Here is an 18760-nt window from a genome sequence, read left to right on the forward strand (position 1 = left end):
CGATAACATTTACTCAGTCTTTAGTATAGTATACACTTTTGTAGAGTTTGTAGTCGGAGTTTACACCATTAATAGATCAAGGATTAGATTTAGTGGCCGAAATTCCAGTTTACTCGTCTGTAAAAACGACATTAAATCATATACATAGGAATAGGAAATCAATTTAGTATATAAAGTGTATTATATATATACCTTAAATTTTTAAATAAATAAGCTGACCGCAAACGGCACGAAAAAGGTGCCGACCGCAAATGTCCCGGAACCACTCTACACTTTTACAATTGTTCTATAACAATGTCTGATATAATAAATAAAGGGTGTCTCAAAAAGAACGCCGGATTTGAAAAGGCTTTTGATAGTTTTGTTATCTGTTATCATTGAGGTTTTGTGTTGAAAAGGGGTTTTGTGGTTCTTAGACTCTTGGTCATTGTTTATGTTGTATCGCAATGGAAAGGTACAGTAAAGCACAGCGTATTTTAATAGTGAAAACTCACTACCAGACCAAAGCTACACACCTCGATCTCGCGACTTGACGCCGTGTGATTTTTTTTTATGGGGATACACTAAGTCACGAGTTTACCAGAACAAAGTCCGAAACGTCTTGGAACTTAAGCAAGAAATTAGTCGTGTCCTCAATGAACTTGATGGGGCAATGTGTGATCGAGTGATGGTAAATTTTATGGAAAGAATAATCGCCTGTAGGGCTAATAGGGGGGGGTTATATGCCCTATGTTGTTTTTCACTGTTAAACCTCAATTTATTCTGAAGAGAATGATATATTTGTAATGTTTTTTTAAGAAAAATAAATTTAATGTATAGCAGATTTAAATCCGGCGTTCTTTTTGAGACACCCTATATATAAATAAATAATTTAAATTAAACATTATTAAAAACTCAAAAACCATTGAATTCATTACATGATCATAATCTAAAATATCAATAATAATACAATGTTTTCATCCATCGATGCATTTATTATAAGCTTAGATGAGTTCCTGTGCTGCTCCACAATTTTCGAAGGCGCCAGTCAGCAAAGTTATAAGTCATATGACGTGTTGGCTACAATTTCCATTTTTTTTTTTTATTGTCTTTTTTATACACGTTAAAAAGATATTATGCTTAACAAAACTAGGGAGTAGGTATTTTTATACTGTTAATATTATATATTTATGTGAAAATTTCTTTATTTCGAAATCTACTTCAGGCTGATATGGCTAAAAAACAAAACCACTGATGTCACTGGCGTCCGTCATAGTTAGGTTAGTGGTTATTCATAAATTATGATGAAAGAAATTCTTTTTAAAGGTGCACGATTTTGAATTTTCATATAGTCCACAATTTTATAAAAATATAAAATTGTATTTTATATTTTAGTTGACACATGATACCCATTTATAGGAGAAGTTGAAATGGTGTGTGTATCAAAAATAATGACTTCACGGGAAAATGTCTGTAGCGACTGTAGCCTTATAAATTTGTTGGATTTTAATAAATACATTTTATCTGAAAGAAGAATAAGATTATATATCTACTATGCCATTATGAACTCGATTATTATTTTATTTCAAATGCCTGTTAATTGTACAAAATAATTCGTAAAATAAAATTAATTTCGTCTTATTTTTAGACACATAATCATGACTTTGATAGTAAAATATTGAGACAAAATGACATTGAAATCGGGCATCTTAATTAATTTTTTGAAATCGTGCCATACTTGTTTTCGTGCTTATACGTTTCTAATTTATTGTGCATTAATGCTAATATTAATCGTGCAATTGTGAAATTTAAGTACCAGGAAATATTCTAAGGATAAGCAAAGAGCGGGGTTTATTGCAACATGATGTTTAATGAATTATTTAAAACTGGTCGCTCTGTGTGATTTTTATTTTTAATGTCTTGAGCAGTTCATAGAATAAGTACTTTGAATTTAAAATACAAATGTGTTAACTGTTAAGTATATTATGGATAGTTGATCATTCTTACAAGACGGAGTGAGCTCTAATGGATTTGAAGCCATTAACCTAAACCTATAGGGTACTTAGTTTGGTGGAATATTTTATAATTCACGTTGTATAATATAATCATTATATTTATACAAAATCTAACCAATAACTAATAAGGTACCAATAACTAACAAATCACATTCGCAATGTAATTAAGTGTACATGATTTTTGCAATAACATTTTAGTTTTAAGTATTACGTAGTGTTATTTATATGTTATATCAGTGACAATATTTTACTGGAAGAACAAGATAGCGTTGATTTTCTTCCCCCCGCCGCTCGAGAATTCTTTGCCATCTAAAATACAGGCAGACCTTCTTCGCTCAGAATTGTTTTTCGAATAGGTAAGCAAAGATTTATCATTTAATTCAAATTTAAAACCCTTTCAGGACAACACAGTGATTCAACCAAAACCAAAAAAAAATTTTTTGACAATTCTTTATATTAGAGTGTTTTAATAAATAAAAATGAAAAAATTTTTTGTTAAGTGGATAATTGGGACCAAAAAATTATATAAAAAATTATTACATTAATGATTAGATATATATTAGACTTTTAGCTTCAATATTTTCAAGTACTATGAATTACGGTAATAATAAATGGTTTAATGAAAAAAAGCTTAAAATTACTTTATCTTTTTAAAGACATATTGTTAAGTTTGAGATTTAAAAATACAAACTAATTCATTCCGATATAATAAGACAAAATCTCTATTCTCTACTTAAAAAAATAAAAAAAAGTATTCAATTTTTAAAAAAAAAAAACCTGTTCATTTCATATTTATGTTATTGTAATTGTATTTATATTTTAATATTATTACTGGCTTTTTTCTGTTGCCATTTTATGTATTAGGAATCGATAATCACTGGAACTAACAAATAGATACAAATGTCCGCAAAATTGATATTAAAACGACGAGAATGAGGAATTGATAATTCCCTACAGGAAAACGATAATATTATTTTAAAATTCTATTATATAACACATATTATAATCATTTGTCCTTAAAATGAACTCCGAACAAATGGTAACAGCGACTAAAGATTACAATACCATTGTCAATTTTTAAGTATAATATAAAATTATAAATATCATCCAATTTATATTTGGATATTGGAGATTATTTATTTTTCAAACTGTTTAGGTACCTATTTGTGCCAGACTACGATGCTCCCCCCCCCCCACCAATCAATAATGTCTTCCACGCAAAATAAATTTTATTTTTGATGATTTTTTCATTTGCGATTAGTATTCTGCATTTCAGCTCATTCGGAGATTCAACGCTGTTGACGCTGATTACCAATTGGTGGTAAGTACGAGTTTGTGACATTATTATATTAAGAGGTTTCCATGATAATGTCCACTATAATTTATGTTTTTTCACTGGTGGAGTCGGGTTAACGATTTATACAGCTAACAATGAATATTACCATATTGGTACATCAGAAGTTGGCTTACTGAACCCTTTTCAATAAAAGTTATACCAATACAGGCTCATTGAGACTTGGAGGGTATTTAGATCTTATTTTTTCATTCCCTATTTAGGTATAGGTAGTTAAAGAGTAGTTCACACATATACAATATTTGTTTTTTTTTTTTTTTTTAATGATTGCCGTTAGTTACATCTTACATATAATATATGTATATTATATAGGTATTATAATTACTACAAATCTGGCATATATATTTTTTTCAAATAACAAATATTCTGTATGGGCAACGCCGAACGGAATACCTATAATAGAAAATACTAAAATAGTGATTATTTTATGAACTTCTTGAATTTTTGATACATAAGAATCTTAGTTCTACCAAGTTCAACTTTGCATCGGTGTCTGACTGTCCGTCACGATTTTTGTTTTAAAAAAACAGTGGTCCGAAAACTACATTTTTTTCAATGCATGCATTATAGTTTTCAAACCAAAGTATTTTTTAATTTTAGCGGTTACTTATTCGTGGTCAATTAGGTAAGTTGCAGTAGGTTCTCCATTCGTCTGAATGAATTCTGAACCCAACACGTACTTCAAGTTTATTGATGAAAAGTAACGTAGGTAGCTCTGACAGTACAGTCCGAATAGCCAACGGACTCGTTACTCGTTATAAATAAATTATTATTGTACACACTACACGACTGAAATTATATATAATAACTAATAATATATGTAAATAAGTGTAGACGGATATAAATTAACACGAGCGGCAATACCGATATTATGTTAGTCTCTGTATGCAAACATTTAGTTATCGCCCAAAGCGTAGGTGACATACAGCACGATCAAAGTTCGTGTAGACAACATATATGACGAAAGTCCAACCTGCAGTAAGGTTATTAAAAATAAAGATTTTACTATAGAAGATGAAAGTGCTTAAAATGTATATGTATATTCATATAAATGTCTTATTAAAAAATTAAAAATAACATTTTGATTGACATAAATGCATTTTTTTTTAAATTATTAGTCTAGTATATTAGTTACCTATCTACTTCAATGTTTTATTTCAACAGAAATTAAATAACATTTAAGTAATCATGCTAACGGTGAAAAACACAACTATAACTATCCAGACGAAGATCGTCAACGTGTACGTGAAATATTACAGCTATGGTAGTTGGATGTCTTATATGACATACTAATTGGTAATAATTTTAAGTCAAATTATATTATTATAATTAAGTATTTTTAGTTAATTTTTTATTTAGATCAATTTATCACCATAACAGTGTTAAAACTTTTAAAAAAGGATGATATTAATGAATTGATATCAAATAAGTTTCCTATCGGTATAAAAGTTATGTTTGCTTATAAACTTCAAGAATGGCAAAGACGTAATCCAATCACTGCTCAAGAATATAGCCATTTAAACAAACATTATATACACTAGCGTTGTTTTGTAAATGTTTTCTTAAATAAACATTTGGAGATTAAAAAAAAAATTAAACGATTTTAACTCCATAATATAGTAGAATGACTATAGAATGTAATTGTTTTAAAACATTGAAATAATTATAAAAATTGTATGACTTATAAAAATTCTGTTATTTAGCTACTCCGACCAAATTATAAAAAATTAACAATATTATAATGTATTATCCTCAGTAAGTCTATTCCAGTTTAGGTACCTACACACTACTCAAAGTAATTTTAACAACAAAGTTGTGTTAAGCCAATAATAAATTTTATTAATTTAACAAAATAATATTGTTAAAGGTTATAGGCACCTATTTTATAATTGGTCTTAATATCTTAAAAATGCTATTCCATACCTATAGATAATAATAATTTAAGTAATGATGAAACTTTTGATTGATTATTAAATTTTGAATAATAATACAAATAAAAATACAAAACATATGAATAACACAACTGATTTTATCCGTATAGCTAGTAAATCTATACCTAATTCTTAATGGTGTTGCGTAAATATTCCCGTTATTTTTTTCACTGGACATCAGAATAATTGACCACTTAAATAAGTAGGAGTTACAATTTTTCTAAAACATATATTAATGGTAATATACCTACTGAATGATCAAAGTAGATTGATAATTTAAAAATCATAGGTATTTGTTTTAGTTTAAGTTGGATATTTAAAAATCAAAAGAAAAAAGTGGAAAAGTGGTTATCACTCTGATGTACAGTAGATTACAAGTAGATAGAATTAAATTAGAATCCAATGATATTATATCAATGTATACGAAAAATGATTCTGAGCGGAGACGGTTTATCTGTCTATGATATATTATAGATTATTGTTACTTATTATTAATACTTATTAAAATATTTGACTTTCCGGTGGACATATTTTTTTTATTTTTTTTTATTGATAAAGGTAGAAAAATGTATTAGGAATCTTGTATAAAATTTTCAAATCTTAGATTCAAAAAAAAAATTCCTATGAATTTCTATCTAAGATAATTTGAACATTGCCGTAATTTTTACATATTTAGTCAAAATTTTAACTTTAAATGCTTATAAAAAAAAATCGTTGACAAACATGTAAGAAATCTTGTATTAAATAGATTTGAAAAGACAATTTTTATGAGATTGTAGCTTAACAAAATTACATCATGAAATATTTTAAACAACAATTATTTACATCGTATTTTATAAATAGCTTTACCACCACTTACTTTTAGTAATAAAATAAATTTCTAAACATTTTTTTGTTGAACATAAAATATTATTCAGAGGTATATATTTAGTAAATAATATTTCTAATTTTCTATTACATACGCCCAATGTAATATTCTTCATAAAGTCTTAAATACTTAGGAAATAAGAATGATAAAAATTGTATATAATGAATACCTGCATTTATTAAATCAAAAATTCCCATTTAAGAAGATGTGCAATTTTTAAATGAATTACAGAACTCGTGTGTAATTTTCAATAATATATTTAATTTACACACTCATAACTCATTTAAAAATGACCAGTCCACACCACAAACAACGCATCGGATTCCTCCGGCTCCACTGGGTCTCGTGTCTAGATGCGGCGTTTAGCTCGCGACACGAACCACGGGGTTACCGAAGTTTCGATGAAGTTCTGCGACGCAGGTGTTGTTACTGGTGAGGAGACAACATTATATGGAGGTGTTATTTAAGTTTTAAATGAACAAATAAAAACAAAGAGAAAAAATACTAATGTGCGGGATGAGCTGTAAAGGAGACAAGGGAAAGTAACATGGTTATGACAGGGGGAAATAATACGGTTATGACCAGTATAGCCGAACCTTATGTTGTTTAGGTTACATTTTGAAAATTTAGGATAGGGCCGCTTCATATTGATCACTTTCCTCTCCACGGTATTCCATTTTTACCGATATTAATAGATACTAGGCATCTTGGAATGTTTTTCGCCCTACTATAGATTTATAGGGCTTCGGCGATATAATGTATACTAGTTTACTTTTTTATTAATTAGGAATTTTGAAAAAAAATTTTTTTTCATCAATAAATAATTTTTCAATATTAGAATAAACTTGAAAATGTAATACAAAGTCTCATAAGGCGGTTGTTCTTAATGTAATTTTTAAAAAAATAGCGTACATTCAGAATATATTTTTATGAGTAGGTAAGTTAGGATTTTGAAAAAAATCGACATAATCACGAAAATTTTCAAATTAATTTGAGTTAGAAATAAATATTTCTCTTTATATCTAAAACTTTAATTTTTAATATTAGATACTTTAGAAGCTCATATAAATATATATCTATTGTCTACTTTATACCAAACAATTTGAATGTTTTGACAATCGATACGTACTATATGTATTTTTGAAAATTCTATATGATTTTTAAATCATTACATTTAGTTTACATTATCTATACATACGATACGTCTATTATCAAAGTTTTTATATTATGGTAGGTACTTAAAAATAAAATTGGTTTTTATAAGAACTTCACTTGAAAAGGATTTGTATCAATGTATACTTGTCTAGGATTTCGGTGGCATATTATTCATTAATTTATTTTTAATACCAACTTAGTGGCTAAATTCTAAATATATCAAAATCAATTTCTAAATGTACGCAAGGACAATGTTTTTAAAAACTAATTATCATACAAATGATTCTCATTATATACTCAATTATGCATAGATTTTAGGTAATATTTTTTTTTTTGTAGTTTATACGAAAACCGTGACTTTCACAAACCCTGTACTATCATACGTTGCAACTATCACCATATTTGAGTGGTTGTAACTGTAACGTATGATAGTACAGGGTTTGTGAAAGTCACGGTTTTCGTATAAACTACAACAAAAGAAATATTACCTAAAATCTATGCATAATTGAGTATATAATGAGAATAATTTGTATGACAATTAGTTTTTAAAAACATTGTCCTTGCGTACATTTAGAAATTGATTTTGATATATTTAGAATTTGGCCACTAAGTTGGTATTAAAAATAAATTAATGAAGAATATGCCACCGAAATCCTAGACAAGTATACATTGATACAAATCCTTTTCAAGTGAAGTTCTTATAAAAACCAATTTTATTTGTAAGTACTTACCATAATATAAAAACTTTGATAATAGTCGTATGTATAGATAATGTGAACTAAACGTAATGATTTAAAAATCATATAAAATTTTCGAAAATACAGCATAATATTATTGTACGTGTCTACTGTCAAAACATTCAAATTGTTTAAAGTAGACAATAGATATATATTTATATAAGCTTTTAAGGTTATTGAATATTGAATATTAAAATTTTAGATGCAAAAATAAATATTTTATTTTCAACTTAAATTAATTTGAAAAGTCTCAGGAATATACAACACGATTAAATAGATAATATTATTAAATTATACGCATTGCATCATATATTATATTGTAAAATAATTAACATTTAATTGATGGGCATATTACTAGAGCCACAACAAATCATTAGCAGGAAGAATTTCTTTGTCCTAGTCCACAATGATCTACGTCGCTTTGCAATAACCGGGGTTATCGTCGGCTCTACATCGTCACTACAACCGACGTCGATTGTCGGTTCCGGGAAATTAACTGACTCTGGACGTTTCGTCAAGCCGTCTTTAGACTTGACCTCACCAAACTGTATTGAAATGTTGGGCATCGATACTGCTCGTCTGTGTGGTAGCGAATTCTCGAGATCATGAATTTCAGATGCTGCGACGACAGGCATCACTGGTGCCGCCGCACTCATGAATCCAATATGGTAACAAAATGTCGGACTCTCATAAGCCGCTATAATTGTAGGGATTGGTCCTGCAGTATGTTCGTCCGGAGTCACCATCACAGAATCATTTAGCTTTGACTCATCACTGGAGAGTGTATCCATCGCGACATTCGACTCTTCGGGGCAGTTCTCGGCGACAGAAGATGTCTGAAGCACTGCTATATTGGGCATTGAATGATATCTTCTGCTCAGCGATAAATCCACGGGCCCACGACCTTCCTGATCTTTTGGCTGATTTGTACGGAGATCAGATAAAACCTGCAACGTACAATAATTGGTCGTGGATGGCACGAGTGGATCGCCGGCAGAAGATCTCTCCATCTCTGGCACCGCAGAGCTAAGTTTTTCACCCGGCTGCAAACTAGCTAGACCCTGACTTTCCAAAATGTTCCGTTTATTCCCCTGAATATCGTTGAAAACGCTCACATCATTTTTGGACGATGCATTCTGCGTATCATCACCTTTTGACATCTTCAATTCATCGCGGATAATTGACATGATCGTTAAATATTACGGTTGTTTTGATTAATAAAATTAAGTAACACTTAATATATCTCAACAATTCTATAGGTACAAGAATACAAATATACTTAATAACTTTTAATAACAAATGAACGAAATATAATACGTGACCGTTCCAAATAGTAAATTAAGAATGAAATAATATATCATGATAATATATATTTTAGCACTTATTTTTGCTATGGCAACAAGATTGTTGTTTATTTATTATTTTATTAGCTTTAAATACTAGCTTATTATTATATCACAGAATAATATAAAATATAGACACTCGTGTTTCTGTATCCTATATTCTGGTATGCAGTAAAAGTATCCGCATAATATCTATAGTTGTACCTTATCCGTAATCTAATAGAATTTTATCAACGTGGCCAATGGACATTTTATAATAATATATTGTTCTGTGATAATGATGAAATGATTTATTTAAGTGGTATAAGGTATGCAACGCCCACTTAGAGACCGTGTTCTAGGCCAAAGTCACCCGATTTCGGAAATAAACTCAGACACACAGTGTCCATATACCCTTGTAAAATTATTATTTAATATCACGTTAATTTTAAAATTTTGTACCGAGGAATTAAATAAGTTAGGAAAAAGCTCACTCGGCAGCAAGCGTCCTAAATCCCCAGATGTTCTTTTATTTTAATATTATATACAACGCAATAAACTATAACTTTTATACATTTTAACACGTTTTATATTTTTGTATCTATAATTTTCTTAAGCTTTTCAATATTTTTTTTTTACTTTTTAATGTAGTTAACTACATATATTTTGATATTTTGTATACTGGCTAGCACGAATTTACTTTGAATTAAATAAAAATATATTGATCAATTTTTTGTTTTTCTACGATTTAGCAATTAGATGCGTCCACGCATCAATGTCCGATTCATAAAAATAGATCATTACAGCCGTGACGTTAATCTGCAACGTCGCATTGAACTTACCAATATAGGCATTTGATAGATTATCACAGTTATTACTACAATAGATCGTAAAATAATATGCCATCATAATTAATATTAATAATAAGCAATATATAGCACTATAGTGTACGTATATGTATAGCTTATATTATGTACGAATAGGGCCCTATGCACCACCGGTAGTTATTATAATGATTTATGGCGAACGTCGTTTTCCGCAAATTTCCATACGAAATAAACACAAGATATTTGTGTTTTTAAATTGTATTTTCGTTTCCAATGAATATCCCTGGGATCTCTATGTTTTTGACGCAGCTATAAATAATAATAATGATATTGTATTTATATGGCGTATACCTCTATACCTGGTTTTATGAACCAGTGATTAATGAAATCCAGGCATGTATATATTATGCCTGTGTATGAAGCCCGAGGTAAAAGTTCGCATGAGGTAAGAGTCAATTTTCTCTATTATAAATGCAATTTTCAATTTATGGCCTGTAACTTTACTGTTTACTATCAATAAATATTTTATCAATTCTCAACGAGCGCCTATGTGCGTTTACACTCACGGGGACATAACTCGTTAAATATGAGAAAAGTTTAATTATTCAATCATCTGATGTTATAGGTATATTTCACTTTTATAATAACAAGTGTCGTATACAAGTATTGTTACAAAGAAAAAAAGATAATGATGATTAAGTTGTAAATTTTTATTTGGGGTAACAGATTGAGCCTAACCTAAAGTAAAGAGATAATATTATTTTTATATTTTTTCCGCGCAATTTAAGAAATTATTATTATAACTAGTGTAAATTAACCATAACTAAATCTATTTAGTCATGGTATTGGTGTTAATATATTTTTTCTAAAATATTCTGTCGTACTTTTTGCATATTTTTTTTTAAAAAAATTGACTTATTTTCAATTGTTTTCATGTCTTTAGGGCATTTTACAGTGCATATTTCAGTTATTTTCAGTGCTTTAAAAGCCAAACCCTAGTGATAACACACATCTTAAATACTTAGAAAATAATGTAAAAAATTTTATTTAAAATTAATAAAAATTAAATGTAATGAATACCTTCATTTATTAATTATTATGATGCTCGTATAAATCGAAAATTCCCATTTAAAAATATGTGCAAATTATCACATGTAGATGTAATTGTACTTAAAATCTTTGCTTTATTTAATCAAGGAAATGTCCAATCGCACGTGTTGTCTCCGTTTTGCACACGTACTACATATCAAATTTTCATTCATTAGTTTCTATAGTGTTCTGTTAATTTTGATATTAGAGTGAATTGACCCATTATTGAACTCTTATAGGTAAGAAAATTATCTAGTTTTTCTATTAAATCATCCAATTATATATTAATGCATGTGTTAGGTAACATAAATACACATACTTACTCAATAATTATGCTTTTATATTGGTTCACTTTCATATCAAAAGTAAATCAATTTTTTTTCTAATAAAATAAAATTTAAAAATGTATTAATTTAGAGAATTATATTGTATACAAAAATATTTAAAAAATCACTTGCTCATCATTAATCAACTATCAAAATATGTATAATACGGATCTCGATGAGCTATTTATAAACATATGAAATGTTACTTTTTTTAATTATGTAAATAAAATATTTGTTTCTAAGTGACAAAAAATATACAATATTAATTATTACATGATAAACATTTTAAGAATTTGAGGGAGTTATTTTGAAAATAAGATCTTTAAACAAGTACATAATTACTAAACTCAAATAAAACAAGTTGGCTCAAAATCTTGTGGGTAATTTGATTGAAATAAAATCACCTATTGTATTATTATTTGAAAAATTTAGTTATTGATCTTTGATAGGATATTATTTTCATTCAAGGATATAACATTAAAAATGTTGTAGACGCATAATTCACAAGAATTATGTACTGTTTTAAACACAATATACCAAATATAACTAATATAAGTTTTATTCTGTATTAAAAAAAATCAAAGATTTATTTGTTTTTATTTAAGTTCATATGAAATGCATTAGGAATCAAACCTATTTATTTTTTTTGTTGAATTATTTAACACATAAGTAGCCAGTTAGATACCATAAGTAAGTATAATACAAAGTAATATGTATTGCATACTTACTATCTAGCAAACTAGGTAATTAATAATTATGTTGATTTGTTTTATTAACAATAGACCAAGGTATAAAGATGAAAATCAACAAATCAAAATTTACTTATCAAACGTGAAAAGATAAAAAAAAATTGTACAGAATAAAACACAACAAATTTATATTTAACTAAAAATTTATAAAAAAAAATTGTCACAATATTCACAGTAATTAGAATACTCTACATAACACAATTTTGATCATGATTTGTTACACGACATTTTTAAACTTATTATCAGAAAGATCTCTAGTGTTTATAAGTTTATAGTAGGTATAATAATTGTCTATAATACATTTACAATAATATGAATAATTATCTATTATATACTTTATTTTAATCAAACCTTAATAATACAATAAATAAAGATAGATAACTAATTCAAATAATCAATTTTTGAATAATTTGCCAATTTTTGAGTAAAATCAAATATTATAAATCTTTTTGAACAAAATAACTATTTATAATTTAATCATGAAAATAAAATAATTAATCCTTGGAAAAATATATCTTAACAACCTTTAATAAGTGATTGCATTTTAAAATCTGAACAGAGAGTTATTTTTTAATTTTTTAATCATAATTTTATTATGTTCTGTTATTCTTTCTTGACACATCCCATTTGATTCAGTAGCACAATATTTTCTTTTAGTTGTATTTTCTTCGTTTTTTGGAATTATACAATTATTAACTTCTTTTATTTTTATGTCTCCACTAACATCAAATTTTTTTATTTCATCTGTATCACATATTTCACTGAAGATGGAATCATCACATTCATCCCAAAAGTTGTCACACGCCATGGAATTTGAATTACTAGAAAAAAAGGCAATAAAACATAATAAACACAAGGGGAGATAACATTCATAAGCTATGTTTACTTAGTTTCGCATTGGTTTTCATTCTCAGTCTTTGATTCTACCGGATTTTTATTACAAACTTCTATCACTTTATCCACTATAGCCTGACCAAAACGATCAATTTTGGCTTCGGTAAACCCTTCAACTATAGTCAATAACAAATTAATTGGTAAGTTATAAAAATCAACATTTATAAAATAATAATTTATATTTTTTTTACCATTTTTTAATTCAGACACATTTTTAGGTTTTAATTTTGCCACATCGATTAACAGTTTATTACTTGCAATCATATAAGGCATACAGTCAGATTGTTGAGCCAATGTGGTTCTATACATCACCAAAGTTGAATAAATTATATTCTATAAAATATAAGGTTAAATATAAAAATTAGCTACTTTCAACATAAAATTGAAATATTTACTTCTAGTTCAGTGTTTTCAGTTAGTTGTTGAGAGCTGTAATTCTGTGTACTTGGTGTAAGCTGTGATGTTTTTTCTTCATGCTGATATTTCAATTTTATATCTAAGGTACCACAACCCTTATAAACATCGTTACATCTTAAATAAATAAATATAATTAGGTATGTTACGTAAAATATTTATATAATATGTGTATTACTTAATGGCTGATTTAGATTTGAACATTTTTAAAACTTCCAAAGATGGGTCTATTAGAATACCTGATTTCTTTCCACTATAATCAAACAGTAAAGGATAATTTTTATTAATAAAATAATAAGTAATAATTAATTTACTAAATTCTAAAATTACTGTTTTAGGAATTCGTATCCTTTGTCTGAAACTGAAACAGTACTGATTGGAAAAGAAAATTTGTTGCCTTCCTTGAACGAAGTACAAGGATTTTGCTTCAGTAAACTTTCTCTTAAACACAATTTACCTGAATAATCATAAAATTGCATTAAACTAGACAAAAATGTCTAATAATTTGTGAAATATTATCGTAAAATGAATTATATACCTAATGCTTTCCAAAAAGTTTCTTTGTTAAAATTTCCTTTTCCGTACAATTTATGGGTTGTATATTTAGATAATTTATCATTCTTTTTACCACAAATGAAATTTACAATAGCCACTAGTCCAAAATAACCACCTAGTGCTTGTGCACATTTTAAGACTAACTGTATATCTTCAGTCAAATCTACATTATTATCAGGTTGTATTCTATCAGTCTTCTGGCTGTTTTTTCAAAGAAATAACAAATTTGAATTAATATAAAATGTTTTAGAACAAAAAGTAGAAATTCCTACTTATTTGTACAATTATCACAGCAGTCGGTTCTAATGATAGTAGAATCAGATGTAGTTGACGATGGAACATCTTCAAAATAGGATAATAATAGTTGACGTCTACACAATCTAGTCTCCATGTACTGTTCGATGACCTTGGCCATTTTCTCTTTATGTGAACGGTATGTGTCATTAGTGAGATTTGAAAGCATTATATGCCTATTTAACACAATGTCAGCTTCATTGTAAAATATATGACACATAGCTGGCAAGCCATCCCGTCCTGCTCGACCAACTTCTTGATAATATGACTCAATATCTTTAGGTGCTCCATAATGAATAACACGCCTAACATCTACCAAAAAAGAAATAAACAACTACTCAATATAGTTAATAAATAAATGTAAATTCTTCAAATGTTTTTTTTTTCAATAAGCTAATTGACAAAAGGAAAATTGAAAATTTTGAATGAAGAAACCACCCACAGATGACACTTTCATCTTTCAATTATTTTATTTTATACATTCTTCAAATGTAAAAGAAAAATTATGCATATACCAATTTCAATAATCATGAAAAAAATTATTTTTTTTGTTTTAAATTTTCTAATGGTAAATCTTATAGGTAAATAACGCTGCAGTTAAATTTTAAAATAAACAAAATCAATTAAACTATTACCTGGTTTATCAATTCCCATCCCAAAAGCTACAGTAGCTACAACAATTTGCAATTTATCTTTAACAAAATTTTCATGAACTGCATTTCTTTTATTTAATGGAATGTCAGCATGATAAACTTCACATTCTATTCTATTTGCTGAAATAAAATAACATTTATAATTTTGCAATAAATTAAATTTAAAAACTAAATCAATTGGAGCTGAAAAGTAATATTTACATTTTAATTCTTGTGCAACTGCTTCAGTTTGTTTTTTAGTAGGACAATAGATGATTGTGGCTCCTTCAAAAAACATTTTTAACCCATTTTTTTTCATAAATTTATTCAAGTCAACAAATATACTTGTTTTTTTTGATACTTCAAAGTATAAATTTTTCCTGTCAAATCCCGTACACACATATTTTGGATTTCTAAAAGTACACACAAATTAATGAATTGAATCCTAAATTTACAAATTAAATCAAGATCAATCATACATACATGAGATTCAATGAGTTGCAAATATCTTTGCGCACAATTGGAGTAGCAGTGGCTGTTAATGCCATGATCGGGACATTGGGTAGTATGGTGCGTAATTTCCCTAAATTCCTGATATAAATATATAGATTACTTAATAAGCAGTTAGGTAGAATATATATTTCCACAAACCTATAAGAAGATCGGAAATCAAAACCCCACTGACTCACACAATGTGCTTCATCAATAGCTACAGCAACTATTTTGATTTTTGTTTGTAAATCTTGTAAAATCTGTTTTGCTGAATCAGTGGCTACCCACTCTGGAGTTATATACAACACTCTAACTTCTCCGGAAAAAAGACTATTCAAAGCATCTGCCTTAGATGTTTGAGCTGAGCCTAGCAGACATGCTTTTATATTAGCCATCTAAAAAACAGTAAATAACTTGTAGGTAGGTAGGTAAAATAAAAAAAATAAACAAATCCAATCCAAACCTCCAGAGAAAGTACTTGATCCTTCATTAATGATATTAATGGGGAAACAACTATGGTTAAGCCTTTGCTATAAACTGCCGGATACTGATAACAAAGACTTTTCCCATAACCAGTAGACATGACCACACATGCATCTCTTTTTTGCTGAAAAATAAATATACATAAGTATAGGTACCTACAAAAAAACAGAAACTAGGAGTGTCGATCAAGACGTCTTACTTCTAAAACTGAATATATGATCTCCCATTGCATGGACCGAAATGTAGAATGTCCAAAATATTTTCTAAGTGCAGCTATGTGCAGCAAGCTAGGTTCAGTTGAAGACATTTTAAACTTAAAAAAAACGAATTTAAATTATTAAACTATTTACAATGCATGTACATTAAAGGTACAGAAACAATCAATTATCGTGAATATAGTATTTTTAGAAAACGAAAGTCAAGGAGTGAATACGTCAATCAGATAGTGGTTTTGCTAATAATCATGACAAAATAAATAAATAAATAAATAAATATTATTTTGTCATGCTAATAATTAGCTTTTGAGTTTTTTTTATTTAAATTTGAACCTTCAATGTTCATTCAAAAACTTCAAAACCTCTTATCACCATTATTGATAAAGATTTGTCGTTGAAACCATAGATAATATATATTATCTATGGTTGAAACTTGACCACGGAATATTATACACTTTACCGGGCGCTATATTTTTGAATTTTTTTTTATCTCGTTTGTAGTACCTACTGTACCTAGCATAAGGATTAAGTGTTCGAAGGTGGACCGTTGGGGTGATTTGTATTCAGACTTCAGGGATTAATAACTTGAGGTGGTTAAAATGTTTTGCTATAACAAAATTGAATAAGTAGTAGGTACGTATTTGTTGCTGTAGTCCGTGAACCTAGAATGTAACCTTAATATTATAAAGCCTTGTGGTAGGTATTTAAATTGTTGTACTATTTTTATACTAACTAGCAAATAGTTATGTCATTTACAATTTATGACCTTTTTTATACAGTCTATATTCTTTAACACAAAATCAAAATTTCTTTTTTATGTTATCGATGGACGATGACTTCATCTGGGGTTAATTAATAACGTGCAAATAACCTGTAAACTGACATTTTCAGTTTTAATTTTTGTTTTTTTTCTATATATATAAATAAAACTTTTTTTTTCAGTCAAAAAATTTAATATAAGATTTCAGATATTGCAGATATATCATAATAATGACAGTTAAAAAACATTAAAAACAAATTCAACATTTTTTTATAGGCATTGAGTTCAAATTTGTATTAAATTGAAAACTTACAAATTATTTTGTTAATTTTAAAATATTATTTATGGGTTGAAACTTAGAAAGTATACAATTAAATATTTATACATACAAGTCACACTAATTGAACATACTGGCTAGAGTAGTAATAATGATATAAATAGAATATAAAATATCCAAGGTCGACGTCCTCAAAATTGTTTTCACATACAATATTAATTTATAAAAATAAATTTTATCTAATATCATCAATTACACTGACCCACTTGTAAACTAAAATACTGTACAGCAGAACTTCACCCGCTTACCCGCTTTTTTCTTATGATTATATAAACATGAACTCTGATACAACCATAGAGGAACATTTAAAATACTGTATATATTATCTTAAATGTTGATATAATATTATTAATATTTTTTATATAATCGTTCATACAAAAAATGTTTTAGAACAGAAAATATTTTTATAAATTGAAGTATTAACTTTCATTTTAAACATAAAACATCAATAACAAAAAATATAAGCTTATTGTTGATTTAAAAAGGTGCATATTATATAAAATGTTAATTGAAACTTAAATATTTATAAATTGTGTGATTGCATATTGATTGTTATTTTAATGAATTTAATGGCACTAAAATGGATATTCATTGTTATATTTATTTTTAAATTAAAAAAGCGGGTAAGTTGTTGATGTCGCTCTGCTGTACAGTAGGTTACTGTAATGGATGGAATCAAATTTGAACCCAATGATATTACATTATCATTGTATACAAAAAACAATTCGGAACGGAGGCGGTTTATCTGTCTAGGATATAATATAGATCATTGAAAATTTTCAAACCTTAGATTAAAAAGAAAATTTTTTATGAATTTCTAGCTTAAAGTAATTTGCGAATTTCTGTGATTTTTACGTATTTTGTTAAAATTCAAACTTTGAATGCTTATAAAAAAAAATTGTGACTGTATTTCTTATATTTTTCAACTGCTATTGTAAACTATGTTAGGAGCTTTGTATTAAATTTTCAAGCTTTTCTACCCGACAAATAAATTTTTATCGATATTCATTTAAAAAAAACTAATAATGATCGAAAATTACAGTTGCCTATTAATAGTTCAAACTGAGTCAAAATTTTTTGAAAATAGAAATAGAATATACTTATATAAACATTCGGTGAAAATTTTAAGTGTCGATGGTCATTTGTTTTAAATTTGCATAAAAATCCAAAATCAATTTTGTCAAAAACTGATTGTGTGTAAAGTTGTCCATTTTCCCCTTAATTTTCAGTTTGTTTATTCAAATTATTTTTAAAAAATATTGAGAATTTTTTTACTTTAGATTCCCCAAAGTACCAATTACATTCACTCTCTGATCAAACGAGGTACTGAAG

The 18760-nt window shown here is 27.5% G+C and overlaps 1 protein-coding gene and 1 long non-coding RNA gene across 3 annotated transcripts; one reads left to right on the forward strand and one right to left on the reverse strand.

Moving 5' to 3' along the window:
* The first annotated feature begins 2000 nt into the window (after positions 1–2000).
* On the forward strand, positions 2001–4881 carry LOC149055162 (uncharacterized). Of its 2 annotated transcripts, none has more exons than XR_016192080.1 (3): positions 2001–2350; positions 4513–4644; positions 4708–4881. It is a non-coding gene; the product is annotated as an uncharacterized LOC149055162 (long non-coding RNA). The 2 variants fall into 2 exon arrangements; XR_016192079.1 differs by lacking the exon at positions 2001–2350 and adding an exon at positions 2847–3315.
* A 7582-nt stretch (positions 4882–12463) lies between these two features.
* LOC107162107 (bifunctional 3'-5' exonuclease/ATP-dependent helicase WRN-like) lies at positions 12464–16683 on the reverse strand. Its single transcript, XM_015508842.2, has 14 exons — positions 16316–16683; positions 16097–16240; positions 15793–16028; positions 15625–15732; positions 15364–15554; positions 15145–15282; positions 14488–14821; positions 14199–14416; positions 13991–14117; positions 13839–13913; positions 13642–13777; positions 13438–13579; positions 13239–13362; positions 12464–13173 (listed from the first exon to the last, which is right to left on the reverse strand). Exons 1-14 carry the CDS (start codon positions 16421–16423, stop codon positions 12897–12899), a joined length of 2358 nt encoding a protein of 785 aa, XP_015364328.2. The 5' UTR covers positions 16424–16683; the 3' UTR covers positions 12464–12896.
* Between the last annotated feature and the right edge of the window lie 2077 nt (positions 16684–18760).

The sequence above is a fragment of the Diuraphis noxia genome, unplaced genomic scaffold (genome assembly GCF_037042655.1).
Source record: "Diuraphis noxia isolate RWA-SAM2 unplaced genomic scaffold, SU_Dnox_SAM2 contig0005, whole genome shotgun sequence".
In the NCBI taxonomy this organism is placed as follows: Eukaryota; Metazoa; Arthropoda; class Insecta; order Hemiptera; family Aphididae; genus Diuraphis; species Diuraphis noxia.